This window comes from Misgurnus anguillicaudatus, chromosome 10 (genome assembly GCF_027580225.2).
Source record: "Misgurnus anguillicaudatus chromosome 10, ASM2758022v2, whole genome shotgun sequence".
NCBI lineage: Eukaryota > Metazoa > Chordata > Actinopteri > Cypriniformes > Cobitidae > Misgurnus > Misgurnus anguillicaudatus.
Window position 1 is genome coordinate 39463595 of NC_073346.2, and position 22548 is coordinate 39486142.

Sequence of the window (22548 nt, forward strand, 5' to 3'; positions counted from 1 at the left end):
GTGTGGCACAAGAATTACCATTGCCATATTCAGGGTTCCTACACAATTTTAATTTCAAAATTCCATACTTTTCCAGACTCAAATTTCCAGACTTCCCTACAGATTTTTCTGACCATATTTAACTTCTGACAAATTGTTTTAAAATTAAACTGCTAACAAGTTTGTTACTTTCTAAACATTTAGTATTGGTGTTTTTGCCTTTTATAACCCAATCTCATGGCAAGTCGTGTTATAGTCACGAAATATTTGATTCATTTATTCGTGTTCATGGACACGATTTTCTGCTTTTTTTCGTGCCATTGAGCATGAAGGGTTTTTTTTGCGTCAGTCAACACAAAAATTCTATAAATAGTTTTTGTGTTCGTGGCACAACTATCTTTTTCGTGTCATTTTAAGTATTGTTTTCTCATTGTTTTTTCGTATTTTTTTACCATTGTCGCTTGGGTCTAACCCCAACCCCAAGCGACAATAATTGGTGGCCATGGGTGCGAGGGCCTTTTCATCGCTGCTTGCAGCTTTATTTACCCCAGTTTCTCCTTTAAAGAACTTTAAGTTTAGGTTTCTCTTGTTATGAATCGTTTAAAAAATATATCTACTGAATGTTGGTGTGAACTCAAAGCTGCTAATTGCTGTACGTGTCTGCACTATTTCGGAGTCTATTCAATCCATTATCCTTTTTACATTGAGCATATGAAACAAGGAGAGGCTAGTCTGACGTTTCCCTCTCTTAATGGAGACTGGGAGGAGTGAACGATACAGCCAATTGACTTATGGGAGTTTGAAAGAGCGGGAAAACCATGCAGACAGGGACACAGAAAGGCGGAAACCTTTAACCCCCCCTGAACCCCCTCAGTCAAACAAACTCATCCTCCATCCTAGAGTGGCTACCATTCATCACCATAGCAACAGTGTGAACCAAGGCCAATAAAAATGTTTATGAAAGTTAAATAAAGTATTATTAAGATTTGTCTGGAATTAGCATTCAAAGGAAATAAATCCACACCATCAATGTTGAGCATCATCTTCCACATGGCTGGCCGAACGGACTGATGGAAACCAAACCACACCTCTCTGCCACCTCCCAGAGGATGGTCGTAGCCCTCCGGGGCAGAAAAGAAGGAACGTCCCACAGGTGTGTACCTGCAAGAATCAAACAAATTATTGGGAAAAATGTTTTATAAAGGTCATATCTACAATTTAACTGCTGTTACTTTGCTTTGAATATAATAAAATTATTTTTCAAAAATGTGCTGCCGTTAGACCAGTTTCACAAAGCAGACTCTGTGAGAATGCATGTCAAATATTGTCAAAAAAGCAATATTAAATCCATCTATGTATCTATACAGCTCAGTTCTGAGAGGAAATTGTGTTTCTTGTTCGATAAGGAGATCAAATTCGTCTGTATGTGAGATACTGTATGTGGAGATGTAATAGCTACACCTGCACTCACTTCATGGATGGCAGGTGGCGGAGCACCACGTCCACAGCGTGAACCGGGTTCGTACTGATTGGCTTGTCCAGCTCAAGGGGTTCTGGCATACTGCGACCCGTCAGTACCTCGTGTAACAAGTGCCAGCTAACCAGGGACACAAACTTAATAGTGACTTTAAAGGGTCGGTCTTTGCCCCCCTCGCCTGGCAGTGTGACATCCAGGTCCACCTGCAAAAACACAATGATGTTGTATAACAACAAATTTGGGAATAGCAGACAAAGTGCATAGGAGTCTTGATGACACTAAAACAGTAATGAAATATAATTTTTTTGCTAATTAATATGAATGATAGTTACTGGCTAGAGTAAATAAAAAATATATATTTTTTTAAACATCCATTAGCGCACCCATGAAGACTCACTGGGCAGCTTACTAGGCGTTAGAACCAATGCATTGTTTTTGTGTGCATCTCTCACCCCTGCAGGAGCCACAGGCAGTGGATTGGCTGTGTAGAGACTTTTCTTCCCATCATAAACTGGTCTTCGATCCCCAAAGATAGTGACCTTAAAGTGCTGCACCATGGAGTCCACAACCTCCCTGCAGAGACAACTCTTATCAGAAAAAACCGACAGAAGTCAGTCACAATCTTCAATGTCGCACGCAGCCTCCCTGTTCACACGCCGTGGACACTTCTCAGGCTTGATGTCCACCTCGTAGAGGTAGACGTCCATCTTGGGGATCTCCACCTGGAAGCAGTTGGCCAACAGCTTGATGGGCTTCCCCATGGTGCCATAGCCGGGCCTCCGAGGCACTGAGAACAGGGGCTGGGCCCCAACGGCTGCTGAAGTCAAAGAGAAACAAAATGTTAGATACCAAATCTGGTTTCCATTAAAGTCAAAACGACTTGGATCACTCTCCTAATAAAAACTATAAACATCTCAAGTGGTTTATGCAACATGCAATCGGATACCCGATGTCTATTTCTATTCTTGTTCACTTTATTTATCATCCATGTGAAATATTATGATTTATTTTATAAACATTGTATATAATAATAATAATAATAATAATAATTATAGCCATTAATTGCATTTACTGTATATTTAATAATTTTCACTTACGATTGTAATCATCACTGAAATCATTTTTAGGGCTACATAATGATTAATCACAACTAATCATTTGCAGAATAAAAGTTTTTGTTTACATTATATATACATAAATACTATACACAGTACACACACACACACACACACACACACACGCACACACACACACACACACAAGTTTAATTCAGAAAAAAATAATATATATTAAGTATTTATATTTTTATATAATATAAATTATATACAAATATAAAAATGTGTATACATGTTAATATTTCTTAAATATATTCATGGATGTGTGTGCATTTATATATACATAACTATTATACACAGTACACACATATATGATGTAAACACAAACATATTCTGCAATCGATTAGTTGCGATTAATTGTTATGCAGCCCTAATCATTTGTTAGTGTTACATCAAATCCTGCTTATGATAACAAAGATGCTGAATTACATTTTATGTTAAGCTATTAAGGAAGAGTTCTGCTCTGCTGTTGGCACGTTTTCATGAACATACGGTCTCATAAGCCAGTGGAAAGATGGGTGGTTTTAAAAAACATTTGCCACTGTCCTGATCGAGCACCAGTGAAAGTGAGACAGGTGCAACAAAGGTTAATAAACGAATCGCTAATAATAGATTATGAAAATAGTGTTAAGGAAAGTCATTATTGATTAGTCTGCGATGTCACTTGCTCACGCCCCACTGCAACAGAGCATATCATGCCAACCAAAGAAGAAACACTGGCAAACACCTACAGTTGCCACATGAGGTATAAACAAAAAGCTTGCACTAAATTATTGCCCTAAGAAATCTTTTTTTTTTTCTCAAATTCCATTTTATTTATTCTCAAACATTTCATGTTTTCGGTTTTAATTAATGGTTAAATTAAATTTCAGTAATTAAATAGCATATCTTATAAATTGAAAACATTAAACAAAATACAATTTAATGAAAAAGTTTTATTTAAAATTATATAAAGGCCAATGTATTTTGGCTGTCACAGTAACTGCAAATGTACTACAACAATGCCACTGACAATCAACCAAATGTTTAGTTTTCTTTTAATTATAAAACAATACTCATCTTGTTTTACTTCTCAGGCATCTATATTAAATATAAATATATTAGTTATGAAGCGAAAGATGCATCAGGACCGTGCTCGGGTGAACGGAGACTCCACCGCCCATCATGAAAGCAGTAAGACTCCGCTTGTTATTGTAACCTGCATTTCATGCCGCATGTATAGTTTAGCCTTCCCCGTCAGCAAAGAGGGTTTTACATGCGCTAAATGTAATGAAGTAAGAAGGCTGACAGAGAAGGTTGCAGAACTAAAAGCACACATCGAACGCTAGTTGAGGACAGTAAGACCGCTAATGTTAATGTTGCAGACACTGTTTCGGATGCGCCTAGTGCTAATGGTAATACACATGACTCGGTTCCGACATCAGAATCAAGGCGACTGACTAACTGGGTGACTGTCAGGCTTCATAGGCGTATTCGGCACCCAGCACCACACGCTTCTGTGATTATTTCTAACCGATTCTCTTCCCTCAGCAGCCACCATAGTCGAATGTATACCGGGAGCCAGAGCGTCTGACATTAGATCCAAACTTAAAGTGCTGGCTGATGCTAAGCGGAAGTTTTCTGAGATTGTTATTCACGTCGGCACAAATGACAGCAGACTCCGCAAGTCGGAGATCACCAAAGATAGTATTAATTAAAGAGGTGTGTGAAATTGCAAAAACAATGTCAGTCAATGTAATATGTAGGGCTGGGTATCGATTCAGATGTTCCAGATCGATTCGATTTCGATTCACAAGCTATCCAATCGATTCGATTCCGATTCTCAATAAAATTTTCGATTCCGGTTCTCAGGTAGGTTTTTATACTCGATTCTCGATTCAACTTAATGAATATAGATTTAATACAAATCCTATATTAATAAAAAAGAACAGTGAACAGCAGTTAACAAGTGGGTAATTAATAAAAAGTCTTGCTAGCGAAATCTAAAATGCTTCTATTCCTCCGTTCAATGTTTGCGGAAATAAATATAAAAAAAATTGATTTTGCTTTTTGAGAATCGATTTTTAATCGACCACGTTTTAAAAAACGATTAATCGAAAAATCGATTTTTTTTTTGCCCAGCCCTAGTAATATGCTTCTTCTATACGTTACATTATTACTACACTCGCTAGTACAGTTTAATCTTTGCCACTGTATTCTGCTGCTTATGTTGTCCATCAAGTTTTCTGTGTTTTCTCCTCTATTAATGTAAAGCTGCTTTGAAACAATTAAGAATTGTGAAAAGCGCTATATAAATAAAATTGAATTAAATGAAATTGTCAGTCAACAATTTATGACTTAACATTAGCAATAAATACAAATAAAACACTGCAAATTCCTTGCAAAACTTGTTCCTGTGTGCATGCTTCGGATGTAAGCCCTCACGTCTGAAGAACATATACGAGCCAAACACGCTGGTAAATAGATGTAAACAGCATCACAGAAATCTTAGGGCCCTACTATATTAGGCTGATGCACTTGACTTTGTAACTGCGCAGTTCACAGTGTTGCAATTAAGCGGTTAGCAAGTGACAATACAGACCAAACTAATAATGATATTCACTGAAGAATTTTCATAACGATTATTATTGATTATTACCGATTCATTGATTAGTTGTTACAGTACTACTGATAATGACTCATTGACCATGAAATACAAGCAGATTTTTTTTGCTGCAAAACCTCTTGGCCCTTTGTGGAGAAGGAAAGGGAGGAAAGAACAATAAAAAAGGAAATAAAAACGGTGAATCTAAACAAATCGACTGATGTAACCCTCAGACACAGGATGTCTTACTCATGAGTCACTTCAGTCCACGAACACAGCTACTGGTCACTCCATGTTCCTGTGTCTAGGACTTCTCTCCTCTTTACTCACATACAAAGGTTTAATTTAAAACAATCTTATTTTTGTTATTCTGTTTTGTACAGAAAAAGTTCAGTGCCCTGAGATTCATTAGACTGAGAGTGACTCATTTTGACTCACAACCTTTCCTGAAGAGGCCACATTTGGTCTAAACACAGCGAACAGTCATGTTAAAAACAGACTACCAGAAAAATAAAAAAATCCCTCACAGAACCTGGCATGGGCGAGATTGAGCCGACAGAACAGCTGGGCTGCGAAAGCGATAGGAAAATCTCATATTTCCTTTTTGGGGAAATTGATTTTCATCTATAACCTGGTAAGCGCTAACCCATTCCGAACACTTCTGTAGAAGCCATAAGTCATAAATGTTATTAAATAAAAAATAAAGTAATTCATTTAACTGCCTTTGAAGAAATGCACATCGTAAACCCCAATGGGAGATCCACACATGGTTGCTACTGTGGTAATAGAAACTGCAGCAAAAAATAAATAAACATTAAAATACTATGCAACAGAACAAGTCTTCCTACATTCATAACACAACTTACATGTTTGTATATATCTAAAATATTTTTCAAAAAAAGTTCCAAGTCTCACAGCTGGTTTGTTTAGTTTTTTAAAAAACAGAAAAAACAAATGCAACTAAAGTGGGAGGCAACTGCTGTCAGGAATCCAGCCTTCCTTTCACCTGGTGGGCCTCCTACAGCAGACACGGGGCTCTCCGAAAAGACCCCAGCCATTCAAGAGTCGCCAGACGAACGGGGGGTCTGAAACTCCAGACATCTCTTCACTACTACAAACCTTTGTCATGGAAATCACCGTGCCTCAAAAAGACGGATAACCATTAGATCTTACTCTAAACGCAGACACAGGAACATGAACGCATGACATTTAAATTCAAACCAAAGCTTAACGGAGTGAAAAGGACATTGGGAATTTTCTGACTTATGTTCGGAGGGGAGGGTTGCGTGGAGGCAACGAAGCTGGAGGACGATGCTTTTCAACCTCCGCGCATGCAACCACACACTGTACTCTATAAATGAGTCATTAGACGACACACTTCCTTGACTTTAGTCTCAGAGCAGAGCTTCTGTTCCAATCCTGCCTACTCAAAAGCACACAAACGTAACGCTCACTGACACACAGCATCACTTCCCTAGAGAGGGAACGTAGCCAAGCACCAAGGACACTTGATAAAGAGAAAACAAAAATGAAGTGTGCGCAGATGAGAATAGGGCATTGGCGTTCAAGTAAGCTTTTAATTCATGCTGTATATCACAGTTTGTGGTTGAGTGATGCCAGTAAGTCCATAATAAAATCATTTACTAAAATAAAAAATGTTCTGTACATTTCTGTAAAATATCTCGTATTTTCTCTCTCTTTTTGCCAGTATCAGCCAGGGGAAGATCTACACCAAGAGAGTCAGGAGAAAAGTCAACAAACATTAACACAGCCAACCTAAACAGAAGCTCTTAAAAGCTTTCTTGAAATGTTTTAATACAACATTTAATGTTTAAGTATAATTGTACTTTTTTTACACACAGTGGTACCATCTTTAATACCAGGTACCGTGTGTACTTTTTGTGGTTTTGGTTCTGGCTACTAGAATGTTGGTACCGTGACAACCCTACTTGCAATAGTCATTCGCATCTCGTCAGTAATGTGGTTCCTTGATTGTTAATAAATCGCCATCAGCTGCTTTCAGATGGAGCAGCATTTACTACACAAAGCTGTAGTTCACTTGCAAGCTGGGCCATAGCGCATAGCCGCATACATATCGCAGGTGATATGTCTGCAATAATTTATGCAAAACTGCCCCGACTGTCAGTGAACTACAGCTCTGTGTACTAAATGCCGCTCCATCTGAAAGCAGGTGATGGCGATTTACTACTATATTATATTTTTGATCTATAAAGCCGTAACTGTTATTGCTTTTCACTTCTTTGGAATCAAAACCAAGAATCGTTAGAAATCAGAATCAATAAGCCAAATCAAATTTTGAATCGGAATTGCTCAATTTGAAATGATGCCCAACCCTACCCTCAAGCAATCCAAGATACATGTAAATCATCTTTCAGACGAACACATTTGGAGTTATTTTAGTAAATGTCTTTGTTTTCTACCGTTATTAACTTAGAAAAGCAGAGATCAAGGAACAACTTCTAACTTTGAAGCCCAAAAAGTGCATCCATCCATCACAGAACGGCCCCTTCTGCGGGTAATCAATGTGATTTTGTAGGAAAAATATCCATATTTTAAACTTTATAAACTGGATATTTTTTAACAAAATCGCATCGATTACACGCAAAAGACCTTTATTAACCCCTTCTGTGAAGAATAGATGCATTTTTTGGGCTTCAAAGTTAGAAGTTGTTCCCTGATCTCTGCTTTTCCAACTGTAAAGCCCAAAAAGTGCATCCATCCTTCACAGAACGGCTCCAAGGGGTTTATAAAGGTCTTTTGCGGGAAATCGCTGCAATAGGCTTTATGCCCAGCTGCTTGTTTCCTGTCTGCCATTATTGGACAAACTGATTAATCCAGGTGTGCCTGACCTCAGTAGTCACAAGCAAACTGATTAATCCAGGTTTGCCTGACCTCAGTAGTCACAACAACAATAATCAGACACACCTGGATTCATCAGTTTGTCCAATAATGGCAGACAGGAAACAAGGAGCTGGCTGAAGTTCAGGAAGTAGTGCAGCTGGGCATAAAGCCCATTTTGTAAAAAAATCCATACAGTTTATAATGTTTGAAATATGGATATTTTTCTTACAAAATTACACCGATTACACGCAGAAGAACTTTATTAACCCATTGGAGGCGTGTGAATTATCTCTGTAATGGATGAATGCACATTTTTGGGGTTCAAAGTCAGAAGTTGTTCTCTAATCCTGGTTTTCTATCGTTATAAAGCTTGGAAGTAGGGATGCATAACAATTAATCGTGATTAGTCTATAGCAGAATAAAAGTTTTTGTTTACATTATATATGCATGTAAAATGTGTATAATAATTATGTATATATAAATATGCACACATGCATGTATAATTTTAAGAAAAATATATATGTATTTATTTATTAAGTATTTATATTTATAATATAAATTATACATAAACATACAAATGTATATACATATGTAAACATTTCTTAAATATATACATACATGCATGTGTGTGCATTTATCTACACAAAGTTATTATACATAGTTCAAACATATATGTACACAAAAACTTTTATTCTGCTATAGATTAATCGTGATTAATCGTTATGCATCCCTACTTGAAAGAGCAAAGACATTTACTAAAATAACCAAATGTACTTGTCTGAAAGATTATGGACATATGTATCTCGGATTGCTTGAGGGTAAGTAAATCATGGAGTAATTTTGATATTTGGCTGGAGTATCAGTTTAAGAAAAATGTATAAAATATAACTAGTATAACTCCTGGATGAGAAAAAATACAGTACATATAAATGCATTTTACTGTATTACTTATGATTTAATGACATGAATGAACTTACACAAAAATGCTGAAACAAAACAACTCTTTTACTGAAATTTGTGTTTTTTGTTGTATATACTTTTATTGTCCGGTAAACTGATGCATAAAAGCAGAATCACATTTACCATTTTTGCTATTATAGTCCTATAATTCGTTTGTGTGATGGAAAACAACGATACCACCGTTGACAGCGGACTATCGGACCTCATGTCATTATGGAGCCATTTCCGATGAACCCATGTCTTCAGAACATAATTTCAACACATCCTGTCATTAAAATGGCTTGAAAAAAAGATAGTTTGCTTTAGAGATCAAAAACAAGAAAGCTAAATTCATAACTTTCCACAAACCAGACACAAGATTGCTTCAACATACTGCTACACAAGCAGTAGGGAAGCAAGCTCTTAACATATTGAATCTACTACATTAATGTCCTTGCTGTACTGCTGGCAAACATTGTGTCCTCAGGTGACCCATACACACAGAGAGAAATATGGGCTAGAAGTGACTGTGACTGGAGTTCATGCTATCAAAACACACATAGATGTAGCTGCCGCTTACCAGTGGATAAAAAACAAGAAATGAACGTAATGTACTATTCTCTAAAGGGAAAGGAGTGATTAACAATAATTCATCATTCAGCTGGGATGCGGTGCTGTTGCAGTCGGCGCTCTGAATCATTACCGCAGGAACTCATTCACACCGTGACCCTGTTTGCACAGTAACACCATGCCTACACTGGAAGCGGATGACGTTGCATCGCGTCAGTTTGTGGTCGTCTACACTAAAAGCATCAAAGCTGCACATCATCTCAGAATGTTTACTGACAACCAATCAGCTGTGAGGATCAGGACGTAGCAACAGTGTAATGAAAATAAAATGATTTAAAATTGACGACACTAACATTGACATTGCATGGAATGTTTTATGAAAAATATCAAGAAAAATATAAACAAATAAGTATTACATATATTTGATGCATTACATAAATTATAAACATGTAATGTATTATATACAAGATATAAGAGGTAATAATGTATTTTGAATTGGGTGACAATGACAAAATAATAGGGATGCACCGATATGGAAATTTTGGCCGATACCGATAACCGATAACTCTTTTTATACAACAGTTCTTTCTGGTTCTCGAATCTGATTGGCTAAGAGGCGTGCAATATTCTACTGATAACGGCACAGTAACCGCTTCACCTTTCGTATCATTCTGCCACCTAGTGAATGGAGGTCCTAAACAGGCTCATTTCTGAATGGAAAAACTGCACCCACACACGGACACACACAAACGCGCTGTTTTGAATCACTCTCCGTGTGTCTCATTAGTTCACTAGCTCATAAACCAGTCTGTGAATCCCCAATCGGAAGTTATTATTTCGTCAAAGATCAGCGCTCTTGGATTTTACGTTAAAGTTAATGGGAGTAATGTCTTGTCACATCGTGTGGACGATTAACACTTGGAAAGAGGAATGTAAACACTCTTTTTTTCTGGAGCTATATCTCTTATCAGAACGCGAAAACACTGTGGTACTGCAGGTAAGCACCGCAGCTTTTAAATGTGGACATTAATAATTTATTTAATCGCGACGTGACTATTAAAACATGTTGAGACATCGCCACTGATATATTTATAAGCAGCATGCAAAAACATCTCTCTGACACTTATAAAAAACAGTTTTATATAGTACAGACAAGAACGAAGTCTAATAATAACCGAGTGCTCGTATCGCGTTAAGATGAAATGGTAAACCAATAGTAACATTATAGAAGTATAGTTTTATTAACTTTTACCTCGCGCCAAAACAATAACAACACAAAAACACTAAATATGAATAAGAAAACAAGTAATAGTTTCATCATGACACCAAATACTGCTGATTTGATCAAATTTTTGACCATCAGGCCAGCATGAGAGCCAGGGAATCCCTGTCGGAGATGTAGCCCAGAGAGGGCGGTGGTCAGCGGGGCGAGTGAACACTGACGTCCGCTCATGCTTTGGTTCTCATACGTACCGAATCTCACTAAGCAAACGTTCAAACAGGCGCTATCTTTACTAATCGACTGTAGATTTAAATACAATACATATATATTCTCGACTGAACTAATCTTAAAACTACACTTTGTGACCAAGAAATTGTAATATTTAAAAATGGCGAATCCGTCCATTGAGTTAATATGAGATTCAAAGCAGCCGAAAGTGTTACCTGTCATTCTGGCCGCCCTCAAATCCGTAGCGGAAGAAGTAGTTCTCAAACAAAGAGGCTTTTAAAATTACTCCGTTGTTGTTTTCTAGTTTTCGTTTTTCAAACGTGTGCCGTCGAACTGTTGTATAAAAGCAATATCGCTCTCGGAGTCGTGTGATATAGCTCTATATCTCACGGCTGTGATTGCCTACGGCCTCGTGCCTCTGGCCTAATCAGAGCCGTGATGATATAGAGCTATATCACAATCCTACTCGAGCGATATTGCTTAAATATACAAGATATAAGAGGTAATAATGTATTTTGAATTGGGTGACAATGACAAAATAATAGGGATGCACAGATATGGAAATTTTGGCCGATACCGATAACCGACAACTCTTTATATTTGGGGACCGATAACCGATATATATAGGCCGATAAATATTCAGATTATTTTCACAATGAAAAACTCCCAGACCGTGGACATCTTGTTTTTGCGCTAAACTAGCATACTCTTCTTAAGCCCGCAACACGTGTCATCTTTGTGCTATGTCACAGAAAGTGAATCAAAACTTCACATGGCCAGCAATGAGCAAGTGAAGTGGTTCAACAAACCAAAATAATCCATCATTTATCGGCTTTCATTTATCTGCCTAATTTTGCTATCAGACCGATAACCGATAATATAAGCAGTTATCGGCCAATAACGATATGTCAGCCGATATATCATGCATCCCTACAAAATAATTGCAGTTTTGTACCCTGTGCACTTCTAGGATGTTTCTAGGAAAAATGAAAATTATTTGTACATGTCATTGCACATAATCTAAAAAAAATTAAAAATAGTATCTGTGCATCCCTATAATGTTATCAAAGTTAAGAGTTAGTATCATAGTAATGCTTGAAAGGTAACAGTATGGTTATATTTGTCGACTTTATAATGTTGTCCATGTTGCTTTTAAACGGGAAGCTTTTTAAAAACCGCTCATCGAAAAATAAACATTATCAAGCAAAACTCAGCAGAGCAGTGTTGAAATATTGGTCATCAGTCCTGGCCTCAAATTTCCTCTGCTGTTCAACCATAAATGCAAAGTACCAAGTATTCACCAAACCGACCCGAGACTACGACCACAGAACCGTGAACAGTACTATAGTGTAGTTTAAAACCAGACCTGTTCAACCAACTACTCTCCAACCGATCTGGTCTTATTCTAGATTTTCTCAGATAAATGTGCTACTGTATTGCGGGCTGTCTACCTCTGCCTAACTAACTACAGCAAACACACACACACAATATAGCTCTTGTAAGTCTAATATGCAGAGGCCTGGGCTGTGTGTGAACAGGGCGAGTGCTCAGCAAACAGGACACAATGACATCAGTCACGGCACAGGGTTCAGACTCTGACAGAACCGTGATGGGAAGTGTCAGCGAGTCAGATCAGAAAATACAGTAATCCGGAGATTAGGACATACGGTTCAGAGAAATGGCATCAGCATTGTGCAAATTAGCATTTGCTGGGCAAAAAGCTAAATATACTATTAATAATATTATATTTTGATTTTGTTTTAACCAATGGAAGTCATTTTGCACTACGTAGTAGGGCTGTCACTTTTTATTCAATATTCATATATGCATTCGAACATGACGTGAAATACCTGTATTCGAACTAACCATCCGGTTTCTTAAAATGCCATGTGTAGCGCATTTTTTTACAGTAACACCTCGTAATAGGAAGGAGGCTGAGAGTGAGACCGACGACGACAACTTTGCGCAAGAGAGGGAAGACGTGGCTCCAGCTTCTGCAGACGTTTTGCTTTTTCTGTGGAAATTGTTTGGAAAATTCTGCTGAATGATTTTAAATGTTTTAAAAAATATATTAGAGAATATAAGCTGTAAATATTACAAAATTTCATCTATAATAAATATTTTCTTACAATAACAATTAATGAGTCTTACCAATGAGTCCAAAGAGTCTTCTGAATCAAATTGTACCAACATGAACCTAATGTGCATGTAAAAATAGAATTATAGTTTGTATATAAAATGACATATTATTGTTTATAGTGTTAAATATTAGAGCAGAATAAAAAGCTTGTCTAAATACGTTTGCATTATGAAATTAGCATGTATGAAGATAATTTCAAAATTTTCACAACGCAATGTAAACTTTATATTAAACAACAACAGCATTTGTCTTGTAAATGGTAGGGGTGTAACGATTCATCGATTCGTGCAAATGCGCGTTTTCTCAATGAATGAATTTGAATGAATTACGGTGAAATCCAGGCACATCCGAACACCAGGGGGCTCTCCCGTGCAGAAACTCCCTTTGTGCCACACAAGAAGTAGCATTACAAACGCTATTCCAGGAAATGTCTACACATGAATATTTATACGCTGTTCTTCAAATTGTTTCAGGTATTTTCATGATAATAAAGAATATTTTGAATGATTTTGTTTAACGAGTGTTGCTTTTTTAAATGCACATTATAAACGACTCCGACTCATAATGATTTTAGATTGATAAGGACTTCCTACTGACCAAATGCCGTAATACAGGCACAAGCTGTGCATAAAACAAAGAATCGCAGCCTTGAGATTCAGAATCGATTTCAGACAGGCATTTTTAATGAGGACCGCGATTGAATCGTGATTGAATCGTTACATCCCTAGTAAATGGATTTGAAATGATCATGTGCTGACTGAAGCGCATCACATAGATGACAGAGTCAATGTCAAGAGATCTGCTTAACTAAGTTTAATTTCATCTCAAATATCAAATGGTTTGTGCTCTCCATCCTTAAAAACGGTCAAGCAAACAGCATGCGCAGGGTTAATGTACTTGTCAATGACGGCTCACAAACGCGCAGGATAGGCTATGTGTGCTTGTTGACAATTAGATTACTACTCACAAACACGCTCAAGCGTGGGATGTGAAGATGATGGGCATTAAATCAGCAGAATTCTTGCGTTTGGGCTAGGCTATTTTTTTATGCGCGTGGGGGGGCACCAAGTAGGGATGGGCACGGGTACTCAATTGCTCGAGTACTCGAACGTGGCATCGATGATTGATCATGAAAACGATGATCATGTGGGTTTATTTATTTATTTATTGTGGATATGGCAGCATTTGGATGTCTGGTTAGCGTTTAAGCGCATGTGGTAGTAAAGACTGGGTCTGATGCGTGTTTGATGTTGTGTCGAGCTACGCAGACCGGCATATGACATCAGTATTGAGGCACTATGGTTTAAAAGGATGCTGTGATTTTCGGAAATACAGTCAGTCAGGTGCAAAATGTACAGCGCCTTCAAAAGTTCAATGGGTTATCATCTCATATTTATACATCAAATGTCAAGAGATACCAGAGAGCCATACGAGCATTAACATTACATCTTGACTGAGAACAGGTAAGGGGACGACACAACACAGCTAATCGCTAAAATGATAGCGCAATCACGTCATAGATTTTAGGTACAGCTGTGTCTGCGAAAAACTGCGAAAAACTTCCTCGTTGAAATAACGTACTTTGGCTCCAAAGTATAGATCATATTTTGAAAACCTGCTTACTCACATCCACTGAGCTTTCTCACACCAGCTTAAAACGGATATGATGTCTTGCGTATTGACACTATTTTATATCTATTATGGGGAAATTTTCATTTCATTTTTATCTATGTGCACCAATTTATCAAAACAGGTTTACCAATACCTTGTAGTTCTTTACAATAAATGAATTTAGTCCACCATTCAGTTTTACTCATTTTCTGTATCCCTTTTACTGTAATTTAATTTGTGTTACAACTCATATCGGCCACACTGCATTCTCAATATCAGTCAACCACTAGTAGAGGGTGGCCGGTATTTGGCAAGATATGTGGCAGGGGAAAACTGCCTGAACCCCTGACCACACGAGTATAACTTTATGAATACGATCCATTCTTGGTTAAAATTCCACCTCAAATGAATGACACACTTTGTGGCAAACAGATCTAATATGCCAAAGCAACATAGTAAGAAAGTAACACAAAATAATTAAGCAAAAACCTGACAATTCAACACAAACTAATTTATAATAAGCCTTGGCTAGGTCAAACCCAAAGGTCTTTTACTCCCATATATCTGCATCTGGGTCCTCTTCCTGGTCTAAATTCCCCTCACAGAGCCCCATTGCCATCCCCCAAAAAACTTTTTCAAAGAAAAAATCCCCTAAAAGTCATAGAGGGCCTCATCTAGACAGAGAGAACCCCCATACGTAACACCCGTGAAAACATTCCCCAGACTGAGAAGCCACACTGAAGGTCTTTTCCTTTTCCACCTTGTGTTTATGGCCTGAACACTTTTAAGCAGCCAATACCGTTGTCTTTAGACAAGCTTTGTAATAAAAGCATCACATTCTTGAGTTATGATGGGTCATGGTAACTACATAAATATGCGGTGAACAAAAGTGAATATAGAGGTAAATATGGATACTGTAAAAAAACAAAAGTTGGATCACTTAAAGATGACTTCAATTGGTAACACTTAAAAATGAAAGGTTAATACTTAAAAATTAAAAATACGTTTTTTTCAACTTAAAATGTCATTTTCATTTTAGGTGAAAAAAATAAAGTTGAAAAAACAAAAAAAAATGTTATCAAAGGTGTAACAATGCACAAACATAAATCGTGTGGCGCATCGATATGCCACACATAAAATATCGATATGAGATACCTTTATTTTAACGCTCTTTGCTTCCTCATTCCTTGACATAACGGACGTCTACGCATTTTGCCAAAGTGGGAATTTTTGTTTATTTTTATGTGTTAGTGTCAGCAAGTGAATGCAATGCAACAACAAAGTGGTTGTAGCACCTAAAACAGAGCGAAAGAGGCAGAAGATGCAAATCTTGGGTTTGGAAATATTTTGGATTTGGAAAATGAATTGGACAAACAAACCTTTGCCAGCACCAGCTTAAACACTAAAGACTTTGACTGTTGCCATCACAAGCTTGATTTTATGTGACATTTTTTCCTCATCATTTATTTTTCTTTATTTAAATAAAAAGTGTATTTTTTCTTAATTTGTTGTTATAAGTGTCCTACTTGGAACAGAGATTGTTTAATTAAACTCTTAAAAAAAGGCACATTCATGTTATATATTTTGGTTGCATTAGTGAGTTATAAAAAAATGTAATATCAATATCAAAGTAAAGATAAATTAATCAAATCGAAATTCCATCGAAGAAAAGTTTAAAGTATCACCAAATAACGCATCGCTGGCAGAGATAATGAACTATCCTATTAACACCCCTATTACCAATTTAAGTAATATTAAAAGTTGATTCAACTTCTTACTTTTTATAGTGTAGTTTATTTTTTAATTTTGGTAAATTACTGCTATATGAAAATAAATAAACAACATTCTTGTGCTCATTTAGGGTTTGACTGTTTAAGTGCCTATATCAAACGTTTTAAGCATCCTCGGTTACTATAACTGGTAAAATAATAGTTCTTCTATTAAATAATTCAATGCAAAATTTAGTTTTAAAGTCCTATTATCTAATACTATTGGAAAGCTGACCAAAATAGTCAAAGCTAAACAGGCAGACCCTTCAAGCAGACAACATTGCCTCCCCCAGAAATGTCAGACTAGAATTTTACCACCACGGGGTCCCCCTACTACCAACTTTCATTACACATGAAAACCAATTAAACCCCTACTAGTTTAAAGGAAACTGCACAAACCAACCATACTATGTCATCTATGGTCAGTGAGAGGGGCAAAAGTGGCTGCTGTCGAAACCTCACAGAATGAGATGAAGCACATGCAAGTTCTGCTCTGATCAGGCATTTACATCCAACCGAAGAGCTGCGATTGAAAGGCATGCAACACACTGTTACAGGCCAAACTTCAAACAACTAAAAGTGTTTTTATGCCTTAAGGGTTCCTGAAAGTTCAATAAACAGTTTATGTAACCTGTGTGGGAAAATGACATCATTTTGGTCTGTACGCACCCACCTGTACTAGCACCATCTTAAAGTGAAATAACAGGGCTTCCCCTTTGTGATGGCTCTTCCTACTTCAGTGACAAGAAACATTTGATATTTATTAACTAATCATATCATATTTAGAACATAACTAATGAAAACTGGGTTAAAGCATTATTATTTTAAACGGTTTCAACAGTAGTACAGTTTTAATATAAACATTTTAATTTAATCATTCATAATCATCTACTTATGAAACACATGATTTATGGTCTTCTCAAAGAATTTGTTATTTAGACCAAACCATTGTGACCTCGACAAAAGAAATCTTGTAATCTCACAGCGTATGCTTAAATAATTGTTACTTTTAAATAAAAAGTTACTTTCTTTAGAACAATTTTATTTAAAATAAAGTTTTAAAATGGATAATATGGTATAGTCAATATAAGTCCAGAGTAGATATATATTCTATAGGCATAGGGTACACTGAAGATGATGTATTAATTTGATTTATTTTGAATGCTTTTAGTCAACATAATTGCAACATAGTTATATTTGTGTTACTCTATAGACCGTTTCAGCAGTAACAACATAAACAAGCGGCTGTCGCGGTCCGCACGTAACTTCCGGTAAACTCCGCTAAGAATAAATAATAACAAAGTTCTTTAAACTTAGTTTATTTATATAACAAGCAAAAAAAAACAGCACATAGATTACCTAGGAAACAAAAACATTTGTTATTTTCGACGAGGCATTTGTTCAAGAGATCAGTTTAGCAACTAGTCAGACCATTAAAAAAACGAAACCGGAAGTAAGGTTCGGATCCAGACGTGGTTCACGTGCGTCCGATGAAACCGTCTATAATTGAAGAGTTATTGAACTATTATTTTAAAATGTGGAAAAAACAAATTAAGAAAAAGTAATGAATCTGAAACTTTTGAACAGTAGAACATATAGTAGTAGTATATTGCCTAAAGAAAAACTTACATATTATAAACAAATGGCAGGCAAACTGTCACATTGGTCAGATTAAATAATTGGTCAATATTTGACCATTTTGAGATTATTAGTATTGGCAGATAACAGTGTTTGCTTGACAGATTAACAAATTACTTCCACATATCAACTCTAAAATCTTCCAAAAGTCTTGTCATATTAATAAACAACAGCACCTTCCAGGTTTTTTTGCGATAGACTGTTTCATTGTCATATAATATACACAAACAGAATATTAGTATAATGATTATTCACAACAACTAAAAGAAGTTTGCAGAATAAAGGTTTTTGTTTACATCATAGATATGTGTGTGTATTGTGTAATTATGTATATATAAACACACACACACACGCATGTGTAATTTTAAGAAGAAAATATATGTATTAAATATTCATATTTATATATATAATATAAATTATATAGAAATATATATACACATGTAAATATTTTTAAATGTATAAGTTGAGCTAAAAAGGTGCTCAAGCCCAAGGATATAAATTTAAACATTATTAAAAACCAGGTGAAACAAGTTGTGTGATGAGATTTAAACGCACTAAAAGCTATCAAGCTTTTTTTAAATCTGGACAATAAATAGAGAAGATCGTGTCACTAAAGGATTCTTTAAAAAAAATATGATTTCCCAAAATCAGCAGAGAATTACTACAGAATCAATGAGTATACCCTGAGGGGAAATCCAATCACAAGATAAAAATTAAAAATTTCCTAAAGTCCGTATCAAAACGGGGTATTTCAGAGGTGACAAGTATAAGGAGACTATATACCATAAAGACAACTTCTTAGTCAATACAAGAAACATGTTTGTTCAAGAAACAGATCACAAACAAACATTTAGAAGTTAAGACACAAAACTCTAGAAATACTCCTGAAAAAAGACTTGGGTATTACTGACACCGTAAATAATGAACTCTTGACTCTAGGTCAGTATGGGAGGTCACTTCCTCTTCACTTAACCAACTTACAGCATTTGTGGCAAACTAGTCTACTCCCCCCTCCATCTGACTAGTGCCTCTTTAAACCAAAATGACTCATAACATGAAAATGATAGAATTTAGTCATAGTCTCTAAATGCCCATCATGAGGAACAATGAGATAATTGCTTTCATCTAAACGTACTATTACATAACAAATGTCTAAGTCCTTCATATAATTAAACAAGTCTCATTAGTAGGTCAGTTCCGAGTCATTGTTAGGGTTGCAGATACACAAAGACAACAGGTTTCCATACACTTTTAAATAAATTAACATAAAATATCCAGTCATCTGTGATTACTGCATAAAGAGTTTCCAAAACCATCCACATTTGGATTGCTTAAATTTATTTAAATACATTTGTAAAGAACTGACTTTTCTACTCAAAATGCATCTCTAGACAAATGAATATTTAACTATAAAAGTAGGTAACACTTCACACTAAGGTTGTGTTTGTTAACATTAGTAAATGCCTGAGCTAACATGAACATCAGCATTTGCATTTATTAATCTTTGTATTTATTATTATATGTTAGTTAATGTCAATACGTGCTCTAGAAATATTGTTTATTGTTAGTTTATATTAGCTCATGCATTAACTAATACAATTGTTACCAAAATGTATATTTACTATCATCGTATTCATTACTTCTCCAAATATCTTATTACTTTCCATGAATTTACAAGGTCTGTAAAACTAACTTGCACTTCCAGATTTTTCATGACCGTGGGAACGCTGACGAAAGCGAAACATTTCACTATCCACTTTCTGGTTTTAAACGATCCACACCTGTGTTTAGTCTACCAACACACCTGTATCAAAATGACTACTACTACTACATAGTGTACATGCACTAGAAATGATCATCTGCAGGCTTTTAACTATTGCAATAAAATATTTCACTTTAGGATCACTGTATCTGTCAGAATAGCAGAGACACCTGCACGTGAAGATGCTCTGGAAGTAGGGATGCAAATACAGGAATGTCAAACTTATCTTAACCCAGCTTCATTTCACTTACAGAAACTACAATATGAATCAAAGTTCATTTACATTAAAGAGCCATAAAATCGTGACAGCCAGCTGCCTGACAAATTTAACAACATACACACCTGTAGTGCCGATTTCCATTCATGAGGTCTCTGTCCGGTTCCGTCCCCGGCCCGCAGTAGACGAACTTCAAAAAGTCTGATGGAGAGAAAGTCCCCACAGCCGCCCGAACCGGTTCTGACAGCCGAACCGAATGGTTGCTGGTTCGAATCCCGTCAAGACCACCTTCCCTAAAGCTCGTATATCAAAGGGGGCCCTTCGGACCTCAAGGGAGAGTTCGGTGTCCCTCCCTCCCCTATCCGGTCCGGATTTCAGGTTCGACTGACAAACCGACGTGACGGCCAGCTAGCCAGCCAGCTAAACCGAGAAGTTCCCACTCAATCTCCACAAAACAGCCCAGAATGGCCGTTCCTGGGGCGGCGACGTCTTCGCAAACGCTTCCCTGGGAAAACTGTGGCGGTTTGTTGAGATGTTATGTCGTTATAACGCCTAAAAGTCCACTTATTCCGTCTTCACTCTTCGACACACGGCTAGCCCGCTACCGCTAGTGGTCAGGCTAAGCAGCTAAGCTACATTCCCATCTGAGAGGAAAGAAAATCCCATTAAAACGTCGTCTTCTGTTTCCTCAAAGTCCCCGACACCAGTCGAACCCGTTCCCGAACCTGGTGGCTTTTGTGACTCGTTTGTTTTCTGCGTGTTTCTGCGGTTGTGGGGTGAAATAAGTTGGACTTGAACTCTGTCTTGGGTTTACTGGCTGTCAGACTCGCTCGAGCTAAATATGGAGCTCCTCCGCGAGTGCGACGCAACGACCTGACGCCAGTCCCGCGCTGATTGGTTGCCAGCGGACAGAGGGCGGAGTCAATAATCATAAGTGTCAATCATAATAATCGCTTATTGACTTTCATACAGTGCGTGTCATCTGATCCTAAAGGTTTTTACAACATCAAAAATGCCAAGACTACCAATGAATCCGTCTTTCTGATAATAAATGCCGTTTTTGATTTTGAAAAACGAAACATTCAGCAAACAGGTTTACACATCATTCATATATTTTATGTCAAAACCAGCTATTAACATTCAAATAAAATAAAATAGACTTTTTATCAAAATGTAATAACTACGCCAGGGTGTAAATTTGGTAGGGACACTGGTGGTTGTCACGTATGTTTTCATGAATCATTGTAAAAATATTGGGGTGGTTGGGGTTTACTTTCCCCCGGAAATTATACGCCCCTGCTGTCACAACCTCTGAAATGACATTTCAGCTGACATCACAAAGAAAATGTCTTAACCCCTTCCTTCAAATACCTGCCTTCATCATTTCAGTATAATATTATCTTTTCAAGATCTTACCAATATTTCAACCCATTTTTTTTTTCTAAATATCATTTTACATTTTAATGTATTGGTAGGGGAGAGCAGGGCACAAATTAATATGTTTGGCTGTGGCTCTATCATTCAAAAAATATTTAAGATAGATTAATTATATTTTTACAAAATCAACACACAAATCTCTGCTACAAAGGAACACAAGTTTGTTTACAAAACACTGAAAAATTACACCGAAAGTGACAGGAGTGCAAATGTGACAACTTACCCCAACATGTGGGATTCATTGCAACAAACAGAGGATTTATTGTAGCACCTGCTAGAAAATTTAGTTTAAACACAAATAATTCAATCATATTCTGTCTGTTTACTAAAGGTGGATATTGTTTTTATATCTGCCTATAATATATAGCTATCCACACATTCATCCATCCATGATCCTTCGTCTAACCATCCTTGTATTAAGCACATATAGATTTTTTTAAAGGGCCACGCAATTAAGCAATTAAAAAAATCTGAATTGTGAGTTATTTTCCCTGATATTGTATTAACAGTTATCATTTTGATGAATACACTGTAAAAAAATGATTTTCAAGGAAAAAAAATCTTAATTTTGTCTTGTTTTTAGTAAAAATATCTAAAAATTCTTAAATGAAGGTGCTTTTTCTTGATGAGCAAAACGAAAAAAGAAAATAAGTCTAATTTAATCAAATTTTAGTGATTTTATGCAACAACAAAAAAATCTTGAACATTTTTCTTAAACACTTAATTCAAGAAAAAATTTGCTTACCACATCGGCAGTTTTTTTTTGCACAAATTCACTTAAATTTGATATTTTTGGTCTAAAACCTATACGTACTTTCTTGGGTCGTTTTGCTCATCAAGAAAAAGCATCTTAATTTAAGCATTTTTTTGATATTTTTACTGAAAACAAGACAAAAATACTAAGAATTTATTTTTCTTGAAAATAATTTTTTTGCAGTGTAGTATTTGTTTTTAAATGTATTTAAATTGTTTTTTATTTCATTATCATTATATACCTG

At 36.4% G+C, this 22548-nt stretch overlaps 1 protein-coding gene across 5 annotated transcripts in view; it reads right to left on the reverse strand.

The window, feature by feature from the left end:
* The window catches only part of ago3a (argonaute RISC catalytic component 3a), a 42409-nt gene extending 21460 nt beyond the window's left edge, over positions 1 to 20949 (reverse strand). For 4 of the 5 annotated variants that reach the window (XM_073872563.1, XM_073872561.1, XM_073872562.1 and 1 more), the window contains exons 1-5: positions 20239 to 20949; positions 2098 to 2273; positions 1909 to 2025; positions 1451 to 1659; positions 1004 to 1140 (exon numbers count right to left, since the gene is read on the reverse strand). In XM_073872563.1, the coding sequence (XP_073728664.1) occupies positions 1004 to 1140; positions 1451 to 1659; positions 1909 to 2025; positions 2098 to 2273; positions 20239 to 20257 (658 nt within the window). In that variant the 5' untranslated portion in view covers positions 20258 to 20949. The remainder of the gene's footprint in view (positions 1 to 1003; positions 1141 to 1450; positions 1660 to 1908; positions 2026 to 2097; positions 2274 to 20238) is intronic. The other variant, XM_073872560.1, reaches the window with a different exon arrangement.
* Between the last annotated feature and the right edge of the window lie 1599 nt (positions 20950 to 22548).